At 36.0% G+C, this 26847-nt stretch overlaps 2 protein-coding genes across 2 annotated transcripts; one reads left to right on the top strand and one right to left on the bottom strand.

Annotated features, from left to right (window-relative positions):
- Nucleotides 1-1211: 1211 nt before the first annotated feature.
- On the top strand, nucleotides 1212-26847 carry LOC145610223 (tyrosyl-DNA phosphodiesterase 1-like). Its single transcript, XM_081665516.1, has 18 exons — nucleotides 1212-1368; nucleotides 1452-1631; nucleotides 2522-2785; nucleotides 3434-3649; nucleotides 4153-4213; nucleotides 5376-5452; nucleotides 5570-5827; nucleotides 9449-9538; nucleotides 10583-10717; nucleotides 11938-12087; nucleotides 13620-13723; nucleotides 15826-15879; nucleotides 15978-16068; nucleotides 17989-18066; nucleotides 18174-18324; nucleotides 18481-18648; nucleotides 26134-26193; nucleotides 26478-26847. The coding sequence occupies exons 1-16, from the start codon at nucleotides 1354-1356 to the stop codon at nucleotides 18576-18578; spliced, it is 2022 nt and encodes a 673-aa protein (XP_081521642.1). The 5' UTR covers nucleotides 1212-1353; the 3' UTR covers nucleotides 18579-18648; nucleotides 26134-26193; nucleotides 26478-26847.
- Nucleotides 22992-26627, bottom strand: LOC145610222 (uncharacterized). Its single transcript, XM_081665515.1, has 5 exons — nucleotides 26488-26627; nucleotides 25058-25528; nucleotides 24657-24797; nucleotides 24139-24575; nucleotides 22992-24051 (listed from the first exon to the last, which is right to left on the bottom strand). Exons 1-5 carry the CDS (start codon nucleotides 26597-26599, stop codon nucleotides 23182-23184), a joined length of 2031 nt encoding a protein of 676 aa, XP_081521641.1. The 5' UTR covers nucleotides 26600-26627; the 3' UTR covers nucleotides 22992-23181.

Raw genomic sequence — 26847 nt, 5'->3', positions numbered from 1 at the left:
AGAACCTTGTTTAGGACCACGCTTCTTAGAATGCTGTGAATCATCCCTACAAAACAAGAACAAGAATAAAAAAAAAATTACTGACAATTGTTTTCATAAAAAACGAATGAGCAAATAATAACTAAAAAATTTATTACCTTTCTGGCATTTCAACTATCTTCGGAGGCTGTTTTGATGATCGTTTAGTTCGTTTCATATAAACTTTTAAAGGAGAATCATCAGTAGGAGGAAGGCCAGCCATTAATGTAGGTGAGGAAGACGGAAATTAGGGTTTATGCAAATATAAGCTAGAAAATGAAGAAGTGATGCGAAATTTTAGGGAAAATGTAGTTAAGTTGAGAGTAATGGAGTGTAATGGAGTGTAACTGCAGAAAACGTGGGGAAGAAGAAGGAGGAGAAAGGCGGAACGTTGGAAGCGTTTTTTTTTTAAAAAAAAAAAATCAAAAAATGATTGATAATTAATAGTCGGGCCGCGCGCGGGCCGAACTATTAAAAGACGGGCCGCGCGCGGGCCGGTAAGTAGAACGGACTCACATGAGTCCGTTCTACACAATATTTTTCGTTTTTAAAGACGTTAGTCACCCTATGCATGCTGCCAATCTCCAAGAAAAACTAATCTAGTTTGTTGATCCAGCAAAGTAATTTGCTTAACTAATGCACGTGTTAGTTTAATTTTTTAATGTTCATGATAATTAAAGAGAAATTTAATTGAATAATTAAAAAATTATGCATGCCACATTGTCACGTTGTCATTGTACTAGAAATTTAATAGAGGCTGGCATTCGGGAGAAATTCTCTGCCTCTAATAACTTGAGTCATTGATGACTGTAATAATGTTCGTTGGTATAAAATTATACTTATCAGATAGTCTTACCATGATACGGAGTAGAAATACTTCTTTATTGATATCAGCAAATGCAAATTGTTTTTGTTGGTATCAATAAAAACTCTTTGTTGGTACTAGTAGGGCACTAGCGTAGTAGCGTCTGTGCGTTTAGCTGCCTTGCGAAGTCCGATTGATAAACCGGAATGTACCAAAAACAAACCTGCCGCAACAGAAAGGCCAAAATGGGCACATAGCCTTAGAGAATACGCACACACTAAACAGCAACAGCCTCAAGTAGTCAAGTATATTTCAAACTTATTGCTTCTTCCTTGCTAGTTCGATTACGAACCTTGCCACTCTACCGGAAACATTATGATTTCATATTCATAAGTTCATAACCTTCGCTTCACTTCATCGGAAATTGCCACTCATTTCTCTTTCTTCATTTCTCACCTACATTTCTTCTCTTTCTCTCTCTTAGGGTTCTACCTCCATTCTCTCTCCTCGGAGCTTCTTCTTCATCTTCAATGGCGTCTTCTCAGGTACTTCTCTCTCTAACGTTTCATCTTTCTCTCTCTTAATTTCAATTTTTGAGACATTTTTGTGCTTGATTTTCTGTTTCAAGGTAGGAATTTTGATTCCGTTGAACAATAGCTTGGAGAAGGAGAAATCGTTGCCGGAATTGCCGGTTTCTGAAGGTGATAATGTGATCGGCCGTAGTAATGTTCCGGTGACTGATAAAAGACTTAGTCGCAAGCACCTCATTTTGTCTGCTTCTTTTGATGGCTCTGCTAATTTGCTTGTGGTATAAATTTTGAACTTCCTTTTTTCAGATTTTTCTTTGCTTTATTTTATGCAATTTGCGTTAATTTCTATTGTGATTTGAGGTTTTGGTATGTTTAATTTTGTGCATTTTGCAAGGATTTCTCTTGTGATTTGCAATTGGAGTTGCACAAACATTTTGGTTTCATTGAATTGTTAGAATTAATTTTAGTTTATATAGGAGTTGAATTCTTTTCTTTGATTTTGTTGGAAAATTTACGTTTGTTTGCATGTGGACACAGTATTAAATGGAAGCTAATAGCCGATACATTTGGTGTTCAAACACGAAAAGTGTATTTTTTTAACACAAAGAGAACCTGCATGTGCAGAGGGGACTCTCACACTGAGAAAGCTAAGAATTGTTTTGAGAAGTGTATATGCAATATAAGAATTAGGAAAGAAAGTAAACATGAGAAAATAGACAGTTGCATGATATTTTGAAAGTTGAAACTAGGTGAGAGTGCGATTCATGTTCTCAACTGTATCTTATATGAAATGGTAGTGATGATATCGGTAATATTTGCTAAAAGCTGCCAACAATTTGTTAGAAATTTTCATGACAATGCTTTTTCCTTTAATGCTGAAGTAATGACGTTTTCAAGTGGATCAATAAGTTCTTCAAAGTCAGCTAATCGAACTTGGTTAGTTGTGCTCTATTCAAGAGGTATTGTGAGGTGTTTGAAGGGTTAGTTCAAGTTATGTTGACTAACGTTCTCTTTATGCTCTTTGAGTCTTTGTTTAGTAGGGATGTACTATTGTGAGACTGTCTGTGTATTCCAAGGATTAATATCATCACTATGGCTTGTATAAATGGAAATAATTTGTAACAATGTATCTCATTTTTATCTTAGGTCTTTACTTATGATCTGGCAGGAAGGAATGAATCCTGTGGTGGTTAATTCTGGTGGTCAGAGGAAGGTTTTGAATTCTGGAGAAAAAGCTTCTGTTAATTATGGTGATATCTTAGAATTGATACCAGGGAGTCATTATTTTAAGTATGTAGCCTTGAGTAACCAGAGCAACGCTGATGGTGTTAGCAAAGGGAGTAAAGGTGCTAGGGAACGGACAAATCTCGGAGATGGTAGGAAGAGAGCACGAGAAGACTTGAACTTTGGAGCTTCTACGGGACACTTGACGGTATTCTCTGCTATTTGGATCCTCATATATATTGCTCCCTTTATTGGTACTTGCTATCTATTCATCAGTGTATATCCATGGATGTAAACTTTGTTTGCCTTTGAGCATAGTATTATACTTCCTCCATTTCATATTAGTTGACACATTTCTTTTAGGTGCCTATGTCAATGTTTAATTTTAAATAAATGCATCTTCAAATGTTTATAACAAAATTATAATAATTTGATATTTGGAAAATAAGACTTTGAGACGAATCAACAAGATTCCAGTGGACTATGTTTATATTAAGAATAAATCACAAAGAAGTCAGAGTAACTGGTGTGAATAGTTGTGATAATCAAAACGTGTCAACTAAAATGCAACCAAGGTTGTATGTTCAGTAGCTGGATATTTGCAAAGAAAGACTAGACTATGGATGTAATTTAATAATCTTCAATTTTTTTCATCATTATGCTGATTAGTGGTTGACATAAGGGACTCGTACTATCTCTCTTCCTCTTTCCCTCCCTCCGTTTTTTTTTTTTTTTTTTTTTTTTTTTAACAGAAATTCTTATAAATAAGTTGACAGATGTATACCTGCAAATTGCAAGAGGTGTAGAACTTGTTAGTTTTTTCTTACCTTCTTTTTTGCTTTGTGTATTTGTACAGCTTCAGCATGGGATTGGAAGAAACGTAAAAGAAAATATTGATAATGTAAGTGTTGAAAAAAGGCAGAATCATTCAGTGTATAGGAATACTGAGGAGGCGCTACGTGATTTTCATGTGTCTAATGATAGTCTGCCTTCAACATTTCGCCTTATGAAAGTGCAAGGGCTACCAGAATGGGCGAACACCTCTTGTGTTTCTATTGAAAATGTGATTGAGGTAATTTATGACTGTGAGGTTTATACTCTCCTGGATCTTTTTGCTTGTTATTCATCATTTAGGAAGCTGCACAGATAATGGGTTGCATGAAAGGCATATTTGTGTATTTGACATAACATTGCTAGAATTGATCAAGGTTGTTATTAGGTGTGAATATATTTATATTGCCCTATGTTTAGGGCTAGAGATCTCAGTATAAGGTCCTCAACTGTTCTCTGTGTTTTGATCAATAAAATTATCTTTTATGATGTTTTTGACCACTTTGATTGAATTTATAGTATAATTTTACAGTATTTTATCTAGCGTGTCGTTTTTTAACCATCTATTTATTGTTACCATATGAAAGTATATTTAGGTACATTTGTTTTTGCTGTCTATTTTGATGCTACATCTATCTTAGCATGCAAATTGAACTGGAACATATCTTTATCAGAATATATCCTAAAGCTAGAAACATGTTTCATGAAGTGATCTGGCTGATTGATTACTGGTCTTTCCTATAGGGGGATGTGATTGTTGCTGTACTTTCAAATTACATGGTAGACATAGACTGGCTGTTATCGGGTAATTACCTTGTGAAATCACATCTTTTACTGTGCATTTTGTCGTATCATGTATTATGAAGGTTAAGATATAGACAGGATGTGTGTTTGTTATGTATCTCTTATAGTAGAGTTGGGTCACAGAGCATATGATATTATATTATGATGTGGTGTGGGACTATATTTTTGAATATGCATGTTTGTCTCTTTGCTGCTATGCTGTATTTATGTTAGACTATTAATGGGATGTCACCAATTTGATCTATGTACTCTTATATGTAATCCTATGCAAATTGAATTTTTTTTAGGAGTAGTTCAGCATTCTTCCAGTAATTCTAGTTGTGTTACAGTGTGCAGTTGCTATCTTATATACTACCTCCGTTTCTTATTATTTGCAACTTAGGAATTTTTTTATATCTCACAAATACTACACCAAAGTTGCAAATACTATGAAACGGAGGTAGTATATAATTTCGAGGGTGCTTGTGGGCTTGAAAATACATAAAAGGTTGTTCGATTTGTTGGTTATATAAAGGCAGATTTGTAATTGAGTTCAGCTTTCCTTCTTTCGAAAAGCTATTCCTTATCATTTGTCTTGCAAAGACAGTGCAAAGTCCAGCATAGGCTGTTATTACCACACTAGCTATTTTATCTTCTTGTTAAACCAATATCTATGCGATTGACACTAATAAAAGGCACACTTTCGAGCTTACACTCATTATTACTATAAATGTTGACTACCACTCAATTCTTAGCAGATAACAAGGTGCTGGAAAGTATATGTTAAAGTATGATAGAAAACATTTAAAATATAAGAGTAATGTTCAGGTGAAGAAATTTCAACTTATCAAATAATGCTGTTGTGACCAATCTGACCATAACACAAAATATAATACCTGTGTGATGCTGTCTCCGTAATTCTGTCAGCATTATGGCTGTCATACTTGTAGCTGTTGGTTTTTCTAATTTTATGAGCTTGTAGAATCCAGTTATCTGTTCTTTCCTTGTTTCAACTTTCAAGTGCTTTCTTCTTAACTGCTGCTTTGGATTTAGAATAGAGCTTGTGTAATTCGTTCTTAGGTGCTCCTTTTTAATTGTTGGATAATTTTTATCGCACTCCTTATTTTAGCTTAACTGTTCACTTCTTGACAATATACTGTCTCTACCTCTGGTTTCCTCTATAGCATGCCCAATGCTTAGAAAAGTTCCTCAGGTGCTGATTGTACATGGAGAAGGTGACGGTACCGTTGAATACATGAAGGTCTGTTGTGTGGATTAATATTGAGACTTAGCTATCTTAGATGTGCTCATGTTCTAACTCTGAATTTCTGATTGATATACTTATTGAGCATCAGATATTTTTACTTTTATTCTGTAGAGGAACAAGCCTAGCGATTGGATTTTGCATAAACCACCATTACCTATCTCATATGGGACGCACCATTCGAAGGCTATGCTTCTTGTATATCCTCAGGGTCTGAGGGTCATTGTGCATACGGCAAACTTGATTCATGTTGATTGGAACAATAAAAGTCAAGGCTTGTGGATGCAAGACTTCCCTTGGAAAGACCAGAATGCGACAAGCAAGGGGTGTCCTTTTGAAAGTGATCTTATTGATTATTTACAGGCTCTAAAGGTATTAATACTTGCTATATTTTGTGCACTATGTGTTTTGGTTAACTGATTCATTTAATTCTTTATTTTTTGTTTTACTGCATGTTTCTGTTTTTTATTTTTATTTTTATAAAATTGTTAGAGATTTGACACTATATTCACATGCTTTGAGCCTTTGACCATAGTTTTTCCAATAATATATAGAAGAATTAATTAGAATATTATTGTACCTACCACAATGTATATTCTTGAATTATTAATTTTTTTAATTATTTTACTTGTGTATCATTATATGTAATACCTACGTTTCATATTATTTGCAATTTTGGGGTATTATTTATGGGATATAAATATTCTAAAATTGCAAATAATATGAAACGGAGGTAGTATTAATGATCAAATGTGCATTGGGAAATTTGAAGATCAATATGGAATTAAAAATAAACAAAACTAAGGGAGTATTTTATTTTTCTTAAAGAAAAATTTCCTTATCTATGTTGGAGTGGAAACTGGAAAGTGTTTACTTGCTCTTTTTTTTTTTATATTTTGGTCGTGGACCAATGCTACTCCCATTATATGTTTTTCTAGAGCTGTAGACTCTTTATCATAGGAAAGTTTGAAAAAGTGGTTGTAACATGTTCCTGGAAAATCGATTGTGGAGGCAATCCATCTTATGAGACAACTAATGGAGATCTATCAGGATAAGAAGAAGGATTTACATATGGTTTTTATTGATTTAGAGAAGGCTTATGATAAGGTACAAAGGGAGATACTTTTGGTGGGCTTTCACTAGGAATGGCGTTTCACAGAAATATATTGACATCATTATGGACATGTATGAGGGAGCTAGTACGAGTGTGTGGACCACTGTTGGAATAGACAGAAGAGTTCCCAATTACAATTGAAGTTCATCACTGATTGATGAGTTTAATTCAAGATGATGTTTGTTGATGATATTATGTTGATTGATGAGACGAAAAAAGGCGTGGAAAGTACGTTGGAATTAAATGAGCAGAAGTAAGACAAAGTATTTGGAAAGCAAGTTTAGCCGTGTGGGAAACAATTAGCGCCTGAGGTGATCACCTTGGATGGGAAGAGTATATAAAGTTGTGAGGTCTTCCGATGTTTGGGATTTGTTATTCAAAAGGATGGAAAATTGGATGGAGATGTAGCTCATAGGATCAAAGCGGTTTAGTTGAAGTGGAAGAGTACCCCATAGATTAAAGGGGAAATTCTACCGAACGACAATAAGGCCTGCTTTGTTATATGGTACCGAATGTTGGTCGTAAAACATTGCCACGTGCACACGATGAATGTGGCAGAGATGCGTATATTGCGATGGATGTGTGGTCATACAAAAGAGGATCGGTTTAGGAATGAGATAATAAAGAAGAAAGTAGGGATTCCATCGATTGAGTACAAGATAGGGGAGAATCACTTAAGATGGTTTGGTCATGTAAGAAGGAGACCAAGTGACTCTCCGGTAAGGAGGCTTTAAAAATTGCAAAGTATTGCGATCGCGAGAGGTAGGGCAAGACTTTAGAAAACTTGGAAGAGGGTGATTGATAGTGACACGAATGCTTTGGAGATTGATGAATGGTGCTAGATAGGCCGGTGTGGAGGGAGAAAATTCACGTCAACGACGTTTTGTGATAATATATACTTTCTAAATTTATTTTATTTTATGGGATTAAGGCGTTGATTAATTGATTGATTTTTTTTTTGTTTTATTTATTTATTTTTTAATTTTAGCCCACCCATGTTTTATGAAGTATGAACTATGTTGTTTTCCTTTGCTAAAGTTTTCTCAAACCTTTATGTTTTCTATTTCAACGTTTTAGCCATTCTTTTAAAACTTTCTTCAATTTTATTTCTCTTCTAAACTCCCTTAATTTTTCTTAAATACTCTTTCGTTTACTCACTTACTCACCTTTCCCAAACTCTTTTAAATGATGATTTTTTTATGTCCTTTTTTTTTTTTTTTTTATATATCGTACGATTCCTTATGACGATTCATGTTAACTGACCCAAATCATTTGGTCGTGTGATCTAAATATTTCCGGTGTAATTTGATCTAATCTATTATTGACAAGAATAAGTAACAAGAAACTGAAATAACCTTTTAACTATGAAGATATCTCGTGACTTGCTGTGAGGTAAAAATTAATGTTGTTCGTTATGATGTTAATATGCATTCAAGTTTGATATTTTTTTTTGTATGTTTTGTTGTTAAAGATTACAATGTGTATGTGTAAAAGTTATAGCAAATTGATGTACAACATCCTTTTTCCATTCTACTAGGGAAGCCTACGCGCTCGATGCGCGCGATACAGCTAGCCATAGTAGGGGAGTTATAAATTCGAACCTCAAAAGTTTACGTACTTTGAGTTGCTGTTGAATTATACTTGTCTTAGGACGATCAAATAAAAGATTTTATCTTAATTTATTTAATTGTAGAAACATGTTTTGTGTTATGATTATTTATTTTGAAAATGATCATATAAATATTATAACTCGCCAATGTACGCATTACTATATAAAAAGGCAATCAAAGCTATTGCATCATTCTATAGCTACAATAGGGGTGTTATGGAGAGGACAAAACCCTCATTGAACACCTTGGCACAAAGGCTATGTAGTATATTTCCCTGCAATAAGATAATCTTTGGACCATATAATGGAGGAGATAACATTTATGAGTTACGAGTATTTCACTGATGATGTATGAGTACGTCTTAACTCTTTCCTATAATCATAAACTATAAGCTTTTCCTAGGATAAAAATCAAGCCAATGACACAGAAACTAAAGCAAAATACATCTTCAAACAACCTCTTAATCTAAAGCATAAGACTATAGTACCTCATATGTAAGACATAACTGCTACATTCCGTAGAAGACTCATCAAATGAGTTGCTTTGTTTGACTCCCCTATAAACACAACTAAAAGAGATTACATAAAAAGTATTACTCTTTTTTTTTTTTTTTTTTTTTTTTTTTTTTTTTTTTTTTTTTTTGGTATCCTAGCAATTACACTTTACACTCCACCACTACGAAGTTACCATTATTGCATTCATCCGTCAACTCCACCAATCTTGAGTTGTCCCCAACTCTAACCAGATACGGGCGTCTCCGAATAGTATGCTTATTCACCTCTTCGTATAACATAAACAAATAGATTGCACAAACTTTACATTTCCTTTAGTATAAAAAAAAAAACCAGTAGGGTCATCATCCTTATAGAATTATCGCGGCGGTGGGTGGTGACCGGGGGTACCGGAATGGAAACTGACATGTTAACAGTATTTTCCAGCAACCAGAAAATGAGTTCGTGAGAAAAGAAGAAATTGAGAAATGAGGAGTTTTGGCCTTTTTGTTGGAATGATAAGAAGGAAGATAAACAAAAGAAATAGAGGACAAAAATACGAAAGGTTAAATACTTAAATGCATCAAAATTAATTTTAATTGGTGGGTAAATGTGTCAATTAACTTTTTTAAGGGTATAATAGTCTTGACACTATTCATAAGAGTATTTTCCCACTTTTTATAAGGTAGGGATATCTTCTTCCACTTTTCTTTACCAATGATTGTTGATACTTCTTCTGGCTGCTGTTTATTCTAAACCATTGATTGTATTTTTACAGTTGCCAGAATTGACTGCCAGTTTGCCAGCCCTTGGTAGAGTGAAAATAAACGCTTCCTTCTTTAAGAAGTTCAATTATGAAAATGCAGCGGTATAGTTGTTTCCCTTTGAATGGTTAATGCAATCTAGTCTCTGGTGGTATTTCTTATATTCAGATAACTTGCTTTTGAAAGTTAATATATATCTGGTACTGCTAAAAGAATATGTGATTTATTTACTCCCTTGTTTTTTTTTTTTTTTTTTTTTTTTTTTTTTTCCTTCCTACCTACTTTTTGTTTTTAGTTTTTTGTTTGTTTGTTTGTTTTACCACTTCTACTTTATTCTATATATGGGAAACACCTTTTACCATCTCAACCTTTTACACTTTTACACTCATTCTCCCTTGCTTTATCTACCCTTTTTTATCCACACACCTACCCTTTTACTCTTTCTCTTTTATTCGATACTCCTTATTTTTACATCCACCAACTCACCTAGAAACAAGAGCAGAACCAAACGAAAAAAAATAAAATCGGAGGGAGTTCAATGGTTCCTTGATGTATGCTCAATTATCCCTTGATGTATATGCAATAATAAACTTAATGTGTCTACAATGATTCCTAAATATTATCATCCAATGTTCCTAAATCCTCTCCCTTACGTACATTTCATTTATACAACTTCTGTAAATTGTGTTCCTTTGAGTTTATTACAATTACTCTTGGCACAAAGATTAATTAGGGTAGGAGAGAGAGAGAGAGAGAGAGAGAGAGAGAGAGAGAGAGAGAGAGAGAGAGAGAGAGAGAGAGAGAGAGAGAGAGAGAGAGAGAGAGAGAGAGAGAGAGAGAGAGAGAGAGAGTAGCAACTAGCAAGTGAGGCATGTAAAAGAAAAAGTAGGAGAGAGTGAGAGATGGTTTGTAAGTGAAGTTATGTAATAAAAAACAAAAAAAGAGTATATTATCTGTGGGGTTATGTAAGAAAAAGTAGGAGATATTGTTCATGTGGGGTTGAGAGGGGCGAAAATTTAAATAATCTTCACCAAAAATGGATGAGAGAGGAATTGTTACCAACTTTAAGGAACGGATCAAAACGGAAACTGTAACCAACTTGAATTGTATGTTCAAATTGTTACAATATTTTGTATTTGCTCTTCCAGGTCAGATTAATTGCATCAGTTCCAGGATATCATTCTGGATCCAGTCTAAAGAAGTGGGGTCATATGAAACTACGCTCTATCCTAGAGCAATGCACTTTTGACGACGAATTTAAGAAATCACCTTTAATTTATCAGGTAATGCCTGATCATATTACTAGTCAACTAATTTTTGAAGCTTTGATAGTGATTCATGCTGGTGCATCCAATCATGAATCAATCATTAAAGATTTGATTACAGAAAGAGGACAAGGTGTCCTCTAAGAGAAATTAATCTCACAGACCATCAGTTATCACTCTTGTTTGCAGGTTCAATAATATTCGAGAAAATTGGGGGGGGGGGGGGGGTGTGTGTGTGTGTGTGTGTGTGTGGGGAGGGGGGGGGGGGGCTTAAATTAATTTTGGAGGCCGGAAGAGTAAAGTGTAGAAGTGTGGTCATCTGGTATGAAGTACATCCAGTGCATCGGTCTTTTTCTTTTTGGTTCTTTCTTAATAATAGGCGATGTTCAAGATTAGATGATTTATTGATATGCAATGCTTCATATAAGAAGATCTATTCTCCTTTCCTCACTCCTTTTCTTTTGTCTTTTCCTCCCCTCTGTTTGCGCTCATTTCTAATCTGATATGGCTATGGACTGATAGGGCCCTATTCCAAATTCTTCAAAAGTTTTCAGAAATAATTTCGATCAGATTAACCTTAGGTTATGCCTAATACCTACAGGCTACATAAACCAATTACAAGTGTATTATGCTTTGGTATTCTGATGTAGTCATTAACTCATAATAGAAGCTATTGGGAAAGGTGATAAATAGGTGATTTGGGATTGATGCCTTCGCTGAAACGCCTGTCATTTTCCTATGTGACTATGATGACTGACCCCAACTGCAGACTTTTATTACTCCTAGGTTGTGGCCTTCACTGGAGGCATCACTCCGTGCTTATAAATAGTTGGTGTTTTTGGTCATAGTTGCAATGGATACTTGCTTGGCTGGAAAGTGCAATGATTTGGGTTGTTGGTGACCAATTAACAGCAAAAATGTTCTTTTTATATATATATATTTTATTTTTTATAATGGAATACTGATGTAATTGGAATTTAGACAGGAGAGGGCTCTCTATCTGCTAGAATTATTAGTTTTGGGGTGGGAGAAAGTGAATTTGGTGAGGGAGAAGAGTTTTGGGGGGGGGGGGGGGGGGGAGCTATTGCCAGTAAAAAACTAAGGAGATAGATGGGCCATTAGTTTGTTGCCTACATGAAGTTACCGGGTGCTGTTTTGCATTTTTATAATTTCACCTTTTGTATCAATGGGTGCTTCACAGGCATCTTTCGTTCTCATCAGAGTTTGTTTTGGTTCAGTTTTCCTCTCTTGGTTCGCTGGATGAGAAGTGGATGACTGAGCTAAGAACTTCAATGTCATCTGGTTTTTCAGCTGATGCATCCCCCCTTGGTTTGGGCGAACCACTGATCATATGGCCTACTGTGGAAGATGTCAGATGGTCACTTGAGGTAACATTTAAGGATTCACTTTTATTTTTGGTAATTGTAGTAATGACATGTATATTTTTGTTCTCTCTTGCCGACTTGTTTTCGACAGCTTGACATTTAATTGGTTTTCATGGTTCCTTTTCCGCAGTTGTATCTATATAACTTTTTGCAACAGAGTAACATGGAATTATATACAGTTATTCATGCTTCTTATTATTCTGTAAATTGAGCTGTAAACAGCAATATTCTTTGTATTTTTATCATTTAAAATTTTCTCCAATCTTGAAGTTAATCATTTTTCTTGTGACTGTTGTCTGGTGGAGCTTTTATTAAGTTTTGACATGCAATTAGTAGTATTGTTTTGTATGTAGTATTTAAGATAGGGTTATCTGGATTTCTGGAGTCTGGACAACCTCTTACACTTTCAGGCACATTTGGTAAAACCACCTTAATATTTTTTGGGTCTTTCATTGTCATATACTCATATCTGTATTCTTTCCTGAAAGGATATGCTATAGGTATAGAGTGGGAATTCAAACAACAATATTCAATGACACAACAATAGAAATAGGAATATAGGATGAGAGCTTCACTGATTGATTAATATTCAGAAATAACGGATACTAGGGGACTATAGTGTGAGTTTATGACTATCTCTTAGTAGCTTGAGGCTACAACACTCTCAATACAATTAACTCAAAATTCACCTGCCATTCCCCTATTGTTCTATTGCTCTTTAAGTATCAAGCCTTCACCATTACAAAAGTAACCTAATACTTCGTATAAATTAGTTTTTGCTGCTAAAGATACAACCATGCGAGCGAGCTCCATAGTGCTGCATTTAAAGTTTTTTGTCTTCTTCCCATTAAGTGAACGTTTGCTGCAATTGCTGATTGCCCTTGTCTCTCTTTCTTTTTTCATAAACCCGGATAGGCTGTTGCTGGATTGGGGGCCCAATTACTCGGTCCATAACAGGCAACTTACTAGTCTAGTCTAAAGATAAATTGCTTTTGTGGGTTCTGATTTGTTAATGATTTTGTGAGATAATTTTTTATTAGAGGAGCCTGTTACATTTATTTCTGTTTATTTTAAGGTCCATATAAAATTTATTATTTTATTAATTCATTTACACTTCATGACTAGAAGTGTTGAAAGCATTAAGTGGTGTGAGTCGTATGACATTGAAATTGAGGAACATTATAGGTCATTTCTTGTTTGTTACCAAAAGTTTTTATGGTTAATTTGGAAAGTCTTTTAAACAATAATTGAATGAAGATTAGATATTCTCAAGAGCAATCTTCTGTAGTTCTATTTACCTGAGAAGTCTGTAGTGGAAAATGGAAGTCTGGTAAATGGAATAACTTAGCCTCTATCTCTTTGCCCAGTCTTTTCAACTTATTGCATAATGGGTATTTTGTTGCCACTGGTTGTAAAATATGGGGACTGTAAACTGATATGAATCTGTGCTGTATATTTATATGGGTGTTTTAATAAAGATTCTTTGTGAAATTAATATTAAATTATAAGGTGCTTAAATTTTTTTTTTCATTTAGGGGTATGCAGCTGGAAATGCCATCCCAAGTCCACTTAAAAATGTGGAAAAAGAATTTCTGAAGAAATACTGGGCAAAGTGGAAGGCTACCCACACTGGTCGCTGGTACTACCATTTTATTCTGTTCACAAATGTGTGCTTCATTTGTTCAGCGTCTAGTGAGTGGTAATATGCATGTGATAACACAATATCATAAAGGTCTAACAGCAACACAAGCATAAAGGCGAGACACCATTGGGTATAAGGCTTTTTGATTTCATATTTCACTTGCCCTCTAAAGAGCGTCTAGAACTTAGGGAATTTAAACAAAAACCCTAGAAAAGCATTTAAAGCATGGAAAAGAGGTTGGATTCTAACATAAGGGCATTGTTTAAGTGTTAAACACTAATACCTATCAAAATGGTCCTCCAACTATTTGCGTTTTTTATTCTTTGTATGAGCCAGTGAGCTTTATCTGTTTGGTTTTTCTGTTTTAGTTTTTTGACCATATATCCTGTGCTTTTAGTTTATTCACCATATATAGCTGGACTTTTTTAAATGCATCCTATACCCATGAATTTTTATAAAAATGCGCCATATACCCTTAATGACTACAAGATGAGTGAATTTGGTTTATTTTGCCACGAAACCACTCCATCTCTTCCCCTAGCACTAAAATCACCCCTCCAAATCTCTAAAATCATGTTTGCATTTATTATTGGTTTTGGACGTAGGGAAAGGAGATCTAGGGTGGTTTGTGTGTAGGGGAAGGGAAGGTCGTTGGTGTCGGGGAGTGGGGGAAGGGAAGGTCGTTGGTGTCGGGGAGTGGGGGAAGGGATCTGGGTTGGTTTCGGGCATAAGTAATTTTTACGAATTTTTCATCAAATACCCTTAAGTATTTTTTTTCATTCACCATATACCCATGAAAATTTTCAAATTCACTATATAGCCACTAGTCACCCCAGCTCCCCACCGCACCACCGCACCAGCGCCGCCGCCCTTGCCCCCAGAGCTGAGCCGGTTCTCGTCCCTTCCCTTGAACCACAGCCTTGAGTTTTCGCTCCTTGCCTTGAACCGTAAAACCCCTCCCCGCCTAACCACCTTAGCTGAAATCAGGCAACAACCTCCCAAACCCCTTCGCCGGCAGATCCCTTCCCCCTTATCGCCGCCGCCCAATTTGGCCCAAAACTACCACCCCGGAAACCTTAAACCCCAAAATCCAAACCTTTATTTTTAAATTTTGGGTTTTTCATTTTGGGGTTTCAGCATGGTGGTTGTGGGGGTGGAAATGTAAGGGGGAAGGACCATTAGGGTTCGCCGGCGGAGATGGGGGTTTGGACACCGACGGTGGGTAGGAGAGGGTTTTTCGAGGGGGAGAGAAGGGGGTTTTAGGATTGGGGAGAAGACGTTGGTGTGTGAGGTGTTGGGGTCGGGGTGGCGCCGGTGTTGGGGTTTAGGCGAAATCTACACCGGTGCGGGGCTTTTGGTGGAATCTCGTGTGGCAGGGGTGGTGGCTCGCTGGGATTTGGTGGGTGGGTTTTTCTTTTTTTTTTGATGAACAATCAATTTTAAATTTATATAATTTAATAGAAAACCAATAAAATGCTGTCACGTGGCATAATTAAGCCTTAATGATTAACTGTGTTAATGTCCGTTAGTCATTTGGGCATTTAGTGACATTTTTGTTAAACTCAGGAGTATTTGGTGAATTTGAAAATTTCTATGGGTATTTGGTTAATAAAAAAATAAAAACCATTTATGTTCATGACTTGTTGAGTCTTGTGGGCTGTAGTAGCTTCGCGGTTGTCCTAGACTGTGCCTTTTTCTGTTATTGTTCTGTTTCCTCATCTAAAACATTAGTTTCCCAGTTATCAATGTCATCACTCAACAGACCTTGATATGTCAGTATGAGATTGTTGAGTTCCCATGCTACTCATGTACCTGATATAATCAATTAGTCTGTCAGATCCTCCAAACTTTACCCATGACAGTATAAGTATATTTCATTGGCTTGTTTGATAGATGCACATGCTATACAAATCTAGGCTATACACTTAGTGGGACCTACAGAGTCCTAGAGTTTCCAAAGGTGAGAAGCGTTTGCTAATTTCAGAAGGGGAGAGGATATGAATTTTTGTTCCCTCCCTCCCTTGTGTATTTGTCCATTACAATTTGTCACTGATATGTTTTGTTAAATGTTAACAATGATAGTGACTTTTTTTGTTCAGCCGTGCAATGCCCCATATAAAGACATTTGTTCGTTATAATGGTCAAAATCTCGCGTAAGACCATTCAACACGTTTCTTTTTCAAGTTTAATTTCATTTTCAACGAGTACTGCAACAAGGTTTTGACATGTGTTCCATCACATTTCAAAACAGTTGGTTTTTATTAACTTCAGCAAATCTCAGTAAAGCTGCCTGGGGAGCCCTTCAAAAGAATAGTTCTCAATTGATGATCCGTTCCTATGAGGTATGAATGAGATATATGGTTAGACGTGGACACATGATAATGTTAAGGATACATGGTTACCTTCATTAAGTAGTTTAAATCATATCCTAAATGTCATCCTTTTATTTTTTTTTTATTCAATGTTAAAACACCTTATAAAAATTTTCTTGTGAAATCACACCTAAAACCTTTCTCTTTTTTTTTTTTTTTTTTTTTTTTTTTTTTTTTTTTTTTTTTGCGAAATAATACCTTAACCCGGTTTCCGGTGTTTGACTTGGTTTTCCGGCGTTGACTTTGCACGTGTGGGTCACGTGTTCTCATAAATCCACCTTCCTTTATCTTTTTCCCCTTTCCCTCACCGCCACCACCACCTCACTACCACCCCCACCAACACCACCTCACCGCTGCCACCACCTCACTACCACCCTCACCAACACCATCATACCCAATAAATCTACTCCTAAGAAAATTCCAGCCAGTTAATTCACCCCCTCCACCCAAAAACCCCACCCCACCTCTTCACTCCATTCCTCCATTGAAGCTCAATATTGCAAGCACAAAAAGTTGGATCAAAGACCACATTGGTGGGCATACTAAACACATTGGCCCCTCGAAATTACTGCTAATTTCATCCTAAACACATTGGTGGGCATAAATCAGTCCCAAAATAGTAACCTAAATTTTCAAGTACAAACCCTATTTTATGAAATTTTGAAAGCCCAACAAAATTAATTAGCAATTTCATTTATTAAAACAACTTACTAGTGTCGAAATTAGGTTAATTGTAGCAATTTCAGCTCAAGAATGGAGTTTTCTTCTTCAATTGAGAGGAATTAAGGCTTGGTTGGAAGAATAGAGGAGAGAGAAAGTTCAATTGGAGGGAAAAAGGGGGAAAATATTAAGAAAGAGGGGTTTTGACCGGACCATGTGCGACTCAACGTGAGGCCAAAGTCAAACACCGGAAACCAGGTTAAGGTGTTACTTTGCAAAAAAGAAAAAAAGTGGTTTTAGGTGTGTTTTCACAAGATAATTTTTATAAGGTGTTTTTTTTTTAACAAAATTTTTTTACAAAAAATGTGTTATAAAAAGGTTTTATTGGTTTGATATGATAAAGAAACAGAGTGGAATATTAAGGTTTGAATATTATTTGAATAAGGTGAAGCATGGCTTATTTAGCCAGATTAGAAGTTGTACACTGGTTTAGACCTGAGATCTATTGTTTGACACTCTATTTATACATAATCCTTTTCTTGACATACCCGCTTTACATTTTGAGGTTTTCTTTTATTTGATGTCCATTTCTTCTCTAGTCTATTTTGGAAAACAATTTTACTATCTTACCCCCTTATACTACAATACCTTCACCGATTTACACCCTCTCTTACTTAATCCACCATTTTTTTTACACCTACACACCTTTTTACATACTCTTTCTTACTTCAACCACATTTCTTACATGGTTAGTTGGTTACAACCCATTCAACTCTCCTAGAAACAAGAGTATGTATTAATTGGTTTGTCAAAACCGCGGGGGGGGGGGGGGGGGGGGGGGGTGGAGTATGTGTAAGGGCATGGTGGTATTTTAGGAGGTGGGATGAGGATAAATGTAATCTTGATTCCTCTCTTGAGCAAAATACAATGATAAATATAATATACATCATGATTGGAACCTTCTAGTTGCTTTTACAATTTTCCATTGTGCATAAATGTTCACTTGCCTTGCTTTTATGAAGCTTGTAGAAGCATAATCACATCTTCCTCCTTTTTGTTTATATGTAAAGGTTAACTCCTCTCATATTCTTTTGACTTTTGAGTATGCAGTGATGATGTTAGATGATTTTGTTACTTTCACTTGCGATTTGTAGATTCTGTACTCATCTTGTGCTTTTTATTGGTTATTTATCTCATGCGCTTACTGTTCATTCTGTCTGAATGACTCAGCTTGGCGTGCTGTTTTTGCCTGCTGTTGCTAAAAATGATTTTGGATTTTCTTGCACAGATGGTAGAAGCTCTATAAAGGTATTTATATATAAATTTTTTCCTTTTTGTTCTGTTCTTTAGATAAAGTTAATGCAATTTTGTTGTAGTTAGTGTTGTGTAATCTGAATTTACAATGTTTATGGCAGGATACAAGAGGACCAACAGGTAGCTGTGGAACTCGAAAGATAAAACTGGTTACTCTGACTTGGCCCGGAAGAGATAATGATGATTCTGATTCTGAAATAGTTCCTCTTCCTGTGCCATATGAACTTCCTCCAAAGCTGTACTCCTCTCAAGGTCACATTTTTTTTTCTTTGCCCTTTTCTATTTGATATATTGTTTCTCACTTTCTCCCACTCTTCCAAAAGGTTATTTCTTCATTTTCTTGCGTCATTTCTTGTCAAGTCTGATGCCCTTGTACAGGCATGTCTCTAAATTCTTCTTTGTATACAGATGTGCCATGGTCTTGGGACCGTGTATACCGACAGAAAGATGTATATGGTCAAGTTTGGCCTAGGCAGGTCAAGCTTTATAGCTCTCAAGATGCCTAAGTCTGCTCTTATTACTACAAACTTATAAAGTGGCATCAGTGCTCTGATATTGTGAAACTACTGCTGGAAGGTGTGCATTGCCTCTCTAATCCTAGTAACTATTCAATTTATTAGTAGTTTCGTTTCTGTGGATTCTTCAACCATGCATAGCTTCAATTTCTGCTTAAGGACTTTTATTGTTTAAGTTGATTTGTCATCTGTATTGCTCAATTTATTTCATGGCTTCTCTAAATTATTGGTAAAAGCATAGCCTGCCTGGTTTATTATCTGAAAGTTCAATTGTAAGCTTCTGAAAACTGTGATCTATGAACAACAGCTATCTACATTGTACTTTTATTTTTGCATGATTATAAAAAATGTCAAAAAAAGAAAAAAAAAGTAGAAATTGAAACGACTAGAAAGTAGAAATTGCCAGAAAATTGCATAGCTTGAATTAATCTGGGTAACCTTTCTAAGTAAAGTATTTCTTGTTAATGTTTTTATGTAGTATGATGAACTATTAAGTAAGTTATGGTATGCGAATCACTGTTGTATGATGAACTCTTAAGAAAGTTCTGAACATTACTAGACATTACATGTGAATAGGATTTTTTTGAAGGGTTACTTAAGTACTCAACCCAATCAGTAATGTTGGACCAAGTTATATTTAACCGTTTTGGGTTTTATATTTGGGTTTCGAGGAGTTAAGTATAAAGATTTGGATGACATAACATATTAACATTTATCATTTTTCGACTTTTGGGATCGAACACCTGTTTCCGTCCAAAACCATACGAAAGGTGAGTTGAAGTCCTCTATAATACACGAAATCGCAGCGATCTAGTAGGTGTCGGGAGCTGGTGTTGGAATTTCATGGAAAACTACGGGATGAATCCCGGAATCATATAAAATTGTGTGGACCCATATATGACCATTATCCGGCGACGTAAACGTCTCGTGGAAGCTTATAGCCAATACAAGAGGCATGTACGAAAACTGGTAAAATGACCATTTAAAGGAAAATTGGATGGTTGCACCTACCCAATTAAACTCTCGAAAGGTATTAGGGACCATGGTAAACATCTCAGCAATTTTTTTTTTCCGGGCGAAAAAAGGTCAAAAAAATGTAAACATTGAAGGCTATATAATCCACAGTTTTTGAGAAATTTTTGAGCTTTCGGGGTCCGGTGTGTTAAGACCCTAAAGCTGTCAAAAACTGACCCGACTCGAGGACTTGACCCGAGGACCCGACCTTAACCGACAATGATCTGAACCCAGTCTGTACTCGAACAATGGGGTGGATTATAGCCTTCAATTTTGCCACTTTTCGCCACCGGACCCCAAAAACCTCAAAATTTCCTTAACGTGGATTATAGTTTTCAATTTTGTAATTTTTTGAACTTTTTTTGCCCGTAACTAAAATTTGCTGAGATGTTTACCATAGTCCCAAATACCCTTCGGGAGTACAATTGGGTTAGTGGAACCATCCAATATGCCTTTAAACGGTCATTTTACCCGTTCACAACTTGTAGTGATTTCGTAAACTCAAGCGTACCACGGACTTTTATGACAACATATAATGATCATATATGGTTTCAAACAGCATTATATGACCTCGAGATGTATTCTTAGGGTTTCAAGGCTTTTCACCACGGTGCTCCGAAAGCTCAAAATTTCATTAAAAACGTGGGTTATAGCCTTCAATTTTGTAATTTTTTAACCTTTTTCGCCCGGAAATAAAAATTGTCGAGATGTTTACCATGGTCCGGTGGTCCCTAATACCCTTTGGGTTGGTAGAACCATCTAATATGCCCTTAAACAGTCATTTTACCCGTTCACAACCTGAAGTGATTTCATAAACTCAAGCCTACCACAGACGTTTATGACAAAATATAATGATCATACATGGATTCAAACGGGATTTTATGATCCCGAGATGTATCCCTTTGGGTTTCAAGGCTTTTTCGCTTCCAACCTCAAATTTTCCTCAAAAAGCGTTGATCATAGCCTTCAATTTTGTAAATTTTTGACCTTTTTTCTCTCGGAAATAAAAATTGCCGAGATGTTTATCATGGTCCCTAATATCCTCTGGGAGTGAAATAGGGTCGGTGAAACCGTCCAGTATGCCCTTAAACGATCATTTTACCCGTTCACAACTTGAAATAATTTCGTAAACTCACGCCTATCACGTACGTTTATGACAACATATGATGTTCATATACGGTTTCAAACGGAATTATATGACAACGAGATATATTCCCTAAAGTCTCACCACTCTTTGCCACCGGACCCTAAAACCTCAAAATTTCCTAGAAAAGTGTGGATTATATATAGCCTTTGATATTGTAATTTTTTGAACTTTTTTCGCCCGGAAATAAAAATTGACGAGATTTTTACCATGGTCCCTAATACCCTCCAAGAGTCCAATTGGGTCGGTAGAACCATCGAATATGCCCCTTAATGGTCATTTTACCCGTTCACAATTTGAAGTGATTTCGTAAACTCAAGCCTACCACGGATGTTTATGACAACATATAATGATCATATGTAGTTTCTAACGGAATAATATAACCCTCTTAGGGTTTCAAGGCTTTTCGCCACCTGGCCGAAACCTCAAAAAACGTGGATTTTAGCCTTCAATTTTGTAATTTTTTTGATCTTTTTTCACCCATAACTTTAAATTGCTGAGATGTTTACCATGGTCCCAAATATCCTCTGGGAGTACAATTGGGTCGGTGGAATAGTCCAATATGCCATTAAATAGTCATTTTACCCGTTCACAACTTGAAGTGATTTCGTAAACTCAAGCCTAACACAGACGTTTATGACAACATATAATGATCATATATGGTTTCAAATGGCATTATATGACACCGAGATATATCCCCTAGGGTCTCAACGCTTTTCGCCATCGGGCCTCGAAATCTCAAAATTTTCTCAAAAAGTGTGGATTATAGCCTTTGATTTTGTAATTTTTTGACCTTTTTTTTATGGAAATAAAAATTGTCGAGATATTTACCATGGTCCCTTATAGCCTCATGAAGTCTAATGGGGTCGGTGGAACCATCCAATATGTCCTGAAACGGTTATTTTACCCGTTCGTGATTTTTAATATCGTCATTTTACCCGTTATTAATGAGAATTTTTAACCGTGATGGAAAGGTTATTTACCCTTTCGCAACATAGGTTAAAAACTCAATCCTTTTGTTTAAAACATAGTCCCTTTCACTCCAAATATTTTTTTTAAAAAAAAAAACTCATTAATTTCCGCGTCAAATCCATGAACACTGCTGCAGATCCCACATTAATATCTGCTTATACAACAAAACCCCTTTATAAGAGAACCCATTTACATGGGGTTTTGCTGAAGATGTGAAGATTATTTTTTTTTTTTTTATTTTTTATTTTTTTATTGAGGTTTCTACTTTGTTTTGATGATACTACTGCAGACCCCTTCTTCTTCTCCCAAATCCTCCCTCTCATCAATTCATCATCATCTTCTTCAATCTGTCTTTCTCTCACCTCGTTCACTCTGCAATAAAATACATATTTCCCAATTCTTCAAATTAATAAAAGAAACCCATTAAAACCTTTGATTTCTTCTCGTAATAACGACAACCTTGAAGCCATATCATCTAATCATAGTCAAACCTCTTCTTAGGATCCGACAATGTACATAAACCTCATGAACTGTGATAAACTTATCAATCGATGATGTGGCATTTTTTAACCCCTTAGACGTGACAAGAACAATATCCGGATGAAGAACTCTTAACTTATATCCTATACGCATCCTTGATCTGTTGACCAGAGCCATCGGCCGGAATCCCAGTTTTGAAGGGAGGACTTTTAGAAGCTACCCCTGTGGAAGAGGTGGAAAGCCTGTGTAGATGGTGGGGAAAGTTTGTCGGAATGAGAGATGATACAACGATATAGCGGTGTTACAAGGATGATTGGTGGTGGAGGAGAGGGAAGAAATTAAGGGGTTTGATTAAAATAATGGTGTTATCGCAAATGCAATTTTTAAGAGGGTGTATTTTATATTGGTGTTCAATCATAGTGGTTGATGTAGATTTCCATCACTGTTTTTCTTTCAAGCTCTTTTTACAAGTTGTTTGGAAGGGAGTAAGTTTTGCAGTTCAATTTAAGGACCTAAGTTTTTGGAAAATGACATGTGATTAATTGCAAGGGACTAGCATTTGCTTTGGTGGGTTAATGGCCAGATTGTCAACCACAGGTCCCAAAGGGCGAAAAAAAAGTGGCGAGTCCTAAAAGAATACCATTTGTTGGTTCCGTTTTGAGTTGATTAAAATTTATCCAACAGTACATGTTGCCATGTCATTGCCAAGTGGCGAGTGCTATGTATGAGGTCATGTGAACAATAATTACATAACTAAGTCGATAGTATGGATAAGATAACTAGACAAGGGCTAATTTTGAATTTTTTTTTGTTATTTTTCTTATTTAAAAAAAAAAAAATCTATTCAAAGGATGATTTGACATAAATATTGAATTTCAATGATAAGGATGAGTTTTGGAAAAATAATAATAATTCAAGGCCACAATGCCCGCGAATTGCCGTGAAGACCGTTTGGATATTCATGAGATGTCACTTTTTCTGCCATCAGTGCGATTGGGACCGCAAATTAGCCTGAAATATTTTTATGTGAGGAGAACCCTGTTCTGATGCAATGGGATTTGTTATCTGTGAGGGTGTTGGATGTTTTCTATAGCTTGAGTGAGATCCATCAGAAGCAGAAGAGGCTGTCTGATCATTTGAAGAGAGGCTTTTGGATGTTGTCGTTGGAGCTTGCTCATGGAGAAAAGAAGCTGGACATTGGCGAAGAGTGAGGTAGTTTGTTGTCTTTGTAGAAATAGTCTCAAAAAGCTTTAATTCACTTGATTGAAATAGAGATTGATGTGACTTGTAGGTTGACTGGTATATGTCCAGCAGAAGGGGGTACTGCTGTAAGGCAAAAAGGGTAACGGGTATTGAAGAAATTACGGCAATTAGAGTAGGAGCCCATTGTACCCCTTCTCGGAAAGTGATGAAGAATGTAGCAGTGAAGGCCACTATCATGGTTGCTATTGAAATGAGCAGCAAAATAAGCCCGCTCATGAGTTTCATTGGCAATGATACAAGGAAGTCACTCTCTGCGTATCTTGAAGTAAGGATTGATAAGAAGATCAATATCGAAGCAGTAGAGGTGAACAACGATATCCCATTTGACACTGAGAAAACCACAAAACAACCTCTTTTTTGTAGGACTGGATATCCTTTTTCATTAACTCCTCCAGGTAATTGGAAGGCTGCAGTGAACACCATGGTAGCAATTAGGGTTGCAACTAGAGCACATGATTCTGCTGTTTTCTTCATCCAATCCTCCCCTTTTGTCCTTAATCTTTCATGCTCTTCACTAAACAACTCATGAGGTGTTTTATGATCATTGTTTTCAGCTTCAATGTACTCAGGCCTCACTATCTTCTTCACTGCCTGCAAATCAAACTCTTGTTAGTTGTGATGATGGGAAGTCTATAGAATATTAACAACTCTTAAGGCTTATAGCCTTATTTAGGATACCTTAAACCACAAAAGCTCTTGTTGCATTTGCAAAGTTGCCCCAGACACACAATTTAGCCGATGAGCAGGTGCCAACTTACTAGCCAAATGCAACATGTTATTTCCATTGTCATCTTTGTAAGTAGCTATCAAGTCTTTGATTGCTCCAATTTCATATATAAGTTTGAATATCTCCTCTTGGCGGTGCTTTACAGCTATATGAAAAATAGTATACCTGTTTTCATCTACCTTCCATATTAGATCAGGATAAGATTGGATCAATGTTTTTAAGAATTCGACCTTCCCCAACTTAGCTGCAACAAACAGTAACCGCCATGGGTAGCCAATCAGTGCAGATATATCCTCTTCCTTCTGTCTGATAACTTCTTCCCAAAGGCGCTGTGTTAGGTCAATTGCAAGTTGTGGCTCCATGTTTATTCCTTGATCTATAGCTGTCCCTGAAAAGAATTTTTTTACGTGCTCATAATTTTATTTTTAATTTATTGTGAGATTGACTAGGTATGTGTCTTGGAAGTTACATTGCATTGAGAACCTAACATTCAGTTTTCCATCAGCTGGCTTTAAGGGTTTTCGAGCCAATGCATGTAATGCGGTCTCTTTCTTTGCATCCCGAAGAAGGGCCAAGTTGCGGTGGTTGCTTAGAATTTTCAATGCCACATCTGTACTATGAAACATTTTCAAATATAGAGAAGGTTAAGAAGTTAGAATTAGTACACGAAAGCATATTGGTTTAACCTATATGACCACAATTTCACCTCAATTAAAAGCATTAGATAAAGGGTGGGTGTTTAGGGTGTGACACTGCCAGTGGAAGTATCTAGTATAATGTGTGAAAAATAGAAACTATTTAACATGATTTGTTGAGATGAAAATCTAAGTAACAGTCTGTTGTTGCCATTGATAGAGGAATTTGGCTTACCGAACATATCGGTGTCAATTGAGCTAGTAAGCAACCCTATTCGATCCTGGTCTGTCATCTGTTGATGGTCAGTGACTTGAAGAAGGTACCACACCATATGCTGATGACCTAGCAAGACTGCCATTTGGAGTGGAGTCATATTTTGACTGCCTCTGATGTTTGGCAGTATATTGTTTTTTTCTACCATCAATTCTGCTATTTGAACCACCCCGGAAACAGCAGCGAAGCAGAGAGCTGTGTTTCCAAGTTTATTAGTTAAAGCTAGAGAATCTGCATCCATTATATTAACTAGCTCCTTAACAAGATGGAGGTGCTTGGCTGCTGCTGCTATGTGAAGAACTGTTTCCCCGCCTTTTGTGATCTTTGAGTGAATCCATGTAGGAGATACACGGGCTACACGTTCTATTTCTAACCAGTCACCTTTTAGTGCTGCTCGATAAATTTTCACTCCGTATGCCAAGAAATCATCACCTGTTACATATATGGATGTTGCCTAACATTACTCAAGGACATTTAATACTCATCTGCTAAAATGTTTTTCCATTTTGCTATGTGTTTTACCTACAAAGCTCTTTTGAGATTAGAGATTGAAAAGTTATCTAGCTCCTCAATAGCTTTGTGGCTGCTAGAGTGCCAGGATTTGAATCTCGTGTTAACTGAATACCTTTGTTCGTTTTAGTACTCTCGAAATACAGGAGAGTTGGCGCCAAGAATAAGATCTTTTTTTTTTTTTTTTTGAAGATAAAGGAGAGGTGTTGGAACCAGAAATTTTTTTTGTTTACTGTCAAAACTCAGAACAAGCTTTTTGTACTTTGATTTTGCTTGATTGTAGTTTGAACAGGGGATTTAAACCGAGTCTGATTTCAAATTATTGCTGTTATTTGGTGTCTATATGTTTATTGATCTTTCAAAATTTTAGGCTTGTTCTTATTAATTTTATTGCAGACAAGTAATAATATCATTTGGTGAATTTTCTAACTTGTCAAAATTAAGCTGCATTTGTTTTTGTGGAAAACATTTTCATGGAAAATGATATTCCTTCATTTTATCATTTACCTTTGTTTGTTTTGTAAAAGGCTGGAAAACAATTTCTCTGGGTGGAAAATTACTTTTAAGAAAGACATTTTCCTTGAAAGGTATGCCACATTTTTCTCATTACTCTATTTTCTCATCCTTCTCCTCCCTCTACTGCCATTTTCCTTTTTCTCCTTAAGTTTCCTAAAATCAAACGAAGGAAATCATCTTCCCCTATCATATTGTCCATTAGTTTTTTATTGTATTTTACAAAAAATAATGAATTTTTATGAAAGATGTTTTTCATCAAAACAAACAGAGCCTAAATGATTTTGTTTGAAAGGGTCAATGTTCCTGCAGTGATGCAATTAAAGACCTTAAGCTAAAAATAATGAGTCTTTTATAGATGAACTCACCAGGTTGGTTAGCGGGAGGAAATGGTCCTGCAATTGATGTTGGTGGTCGAGGCAGAGGTACAGGTTGAGGGAGCGATGGAAATACATCTTCTGTCTGCCGTGAACTCGTCATTTGATGGCTTCTTTTTGTATCTTTTACTGCTAACTTGTAGGTATTAGATTTTTGTGGTTTAAGCTTGGTATTTTGATTCTGAAGATAGTTATCAGTTATCACCGGAAGGCAATTTTAATCCAATTGCAGTTGTAATACTAGTTACATTTTCTTCTTTGAAGATAAGAAAAATGTTGAAATTAAAATCCGAGCTTGATGAAAATGAAAATATGCATGGGAGAATGATATATCAAGTCAACTCTAGTCTA

The sequence above is a fragment of the Chenopodium album genome, chromosome 24 (genome assembly GCF_948465745.1).
Source record: "Chenopodium album chromosome 24, dcCheAlbu1.1, whole genome shotgun sequence".
Classification (NCBI taxonomy): domain Eukaryota; kingdom Viridiplantae; phylum Streptophyta; class Magnoliopsida; order Caryophyllales; family Amaranthaceae; genus Chenopodium; species Chenopodium album.
The sequence above is the reverse complement of the archived record's forward strand: the minus strand, read 5'-3'. Positions and strand labels throughout refer to the sequence as shown.

Excerpts from the sequence above, each read along its gene's own strand:
- LOC145610223 (XM_081665516.1), top strand. Across the intron at positions 5,828-9,448 it reads ATTATTTACAGGCTCTAAAG|TTGCCAGAATTGACTGCCAG; the intron begins GTATTAATACTT and ends GTATTTTTACAG. Across the intron at positions 18,325-18,480 it reads AAAGCTGTACTCCTCTCAAG|ATGTGCCATGGTCTTGGGAC; the intron begins GTCACATTTTTT and ends CTTTGTATACAG.
- LOC145610222 (XM_081665515.1), bottom strand. The coding sequence starts at position 26,599 with ATGACGAGTTCACGGCAGACAGAAGATGTATTTCCATCGCTCCCTCAA. Across the intron at positions 24,576-24,656 it reads TGTTAGGTTCTCAATGCAAT|GGACAGCTATAGATCAAGGA; the intron begins GTAACTTCCAAG and ends AATTCTTTTCAG. Across the intron at positions 24,052-24,138 it reads AAGAGCTTTTGTGGTTTAAG|GCAGTGAAGAAGATAGTGAG; the intron begins GTATCCTAAATA and ends TTTGATTTGCAG.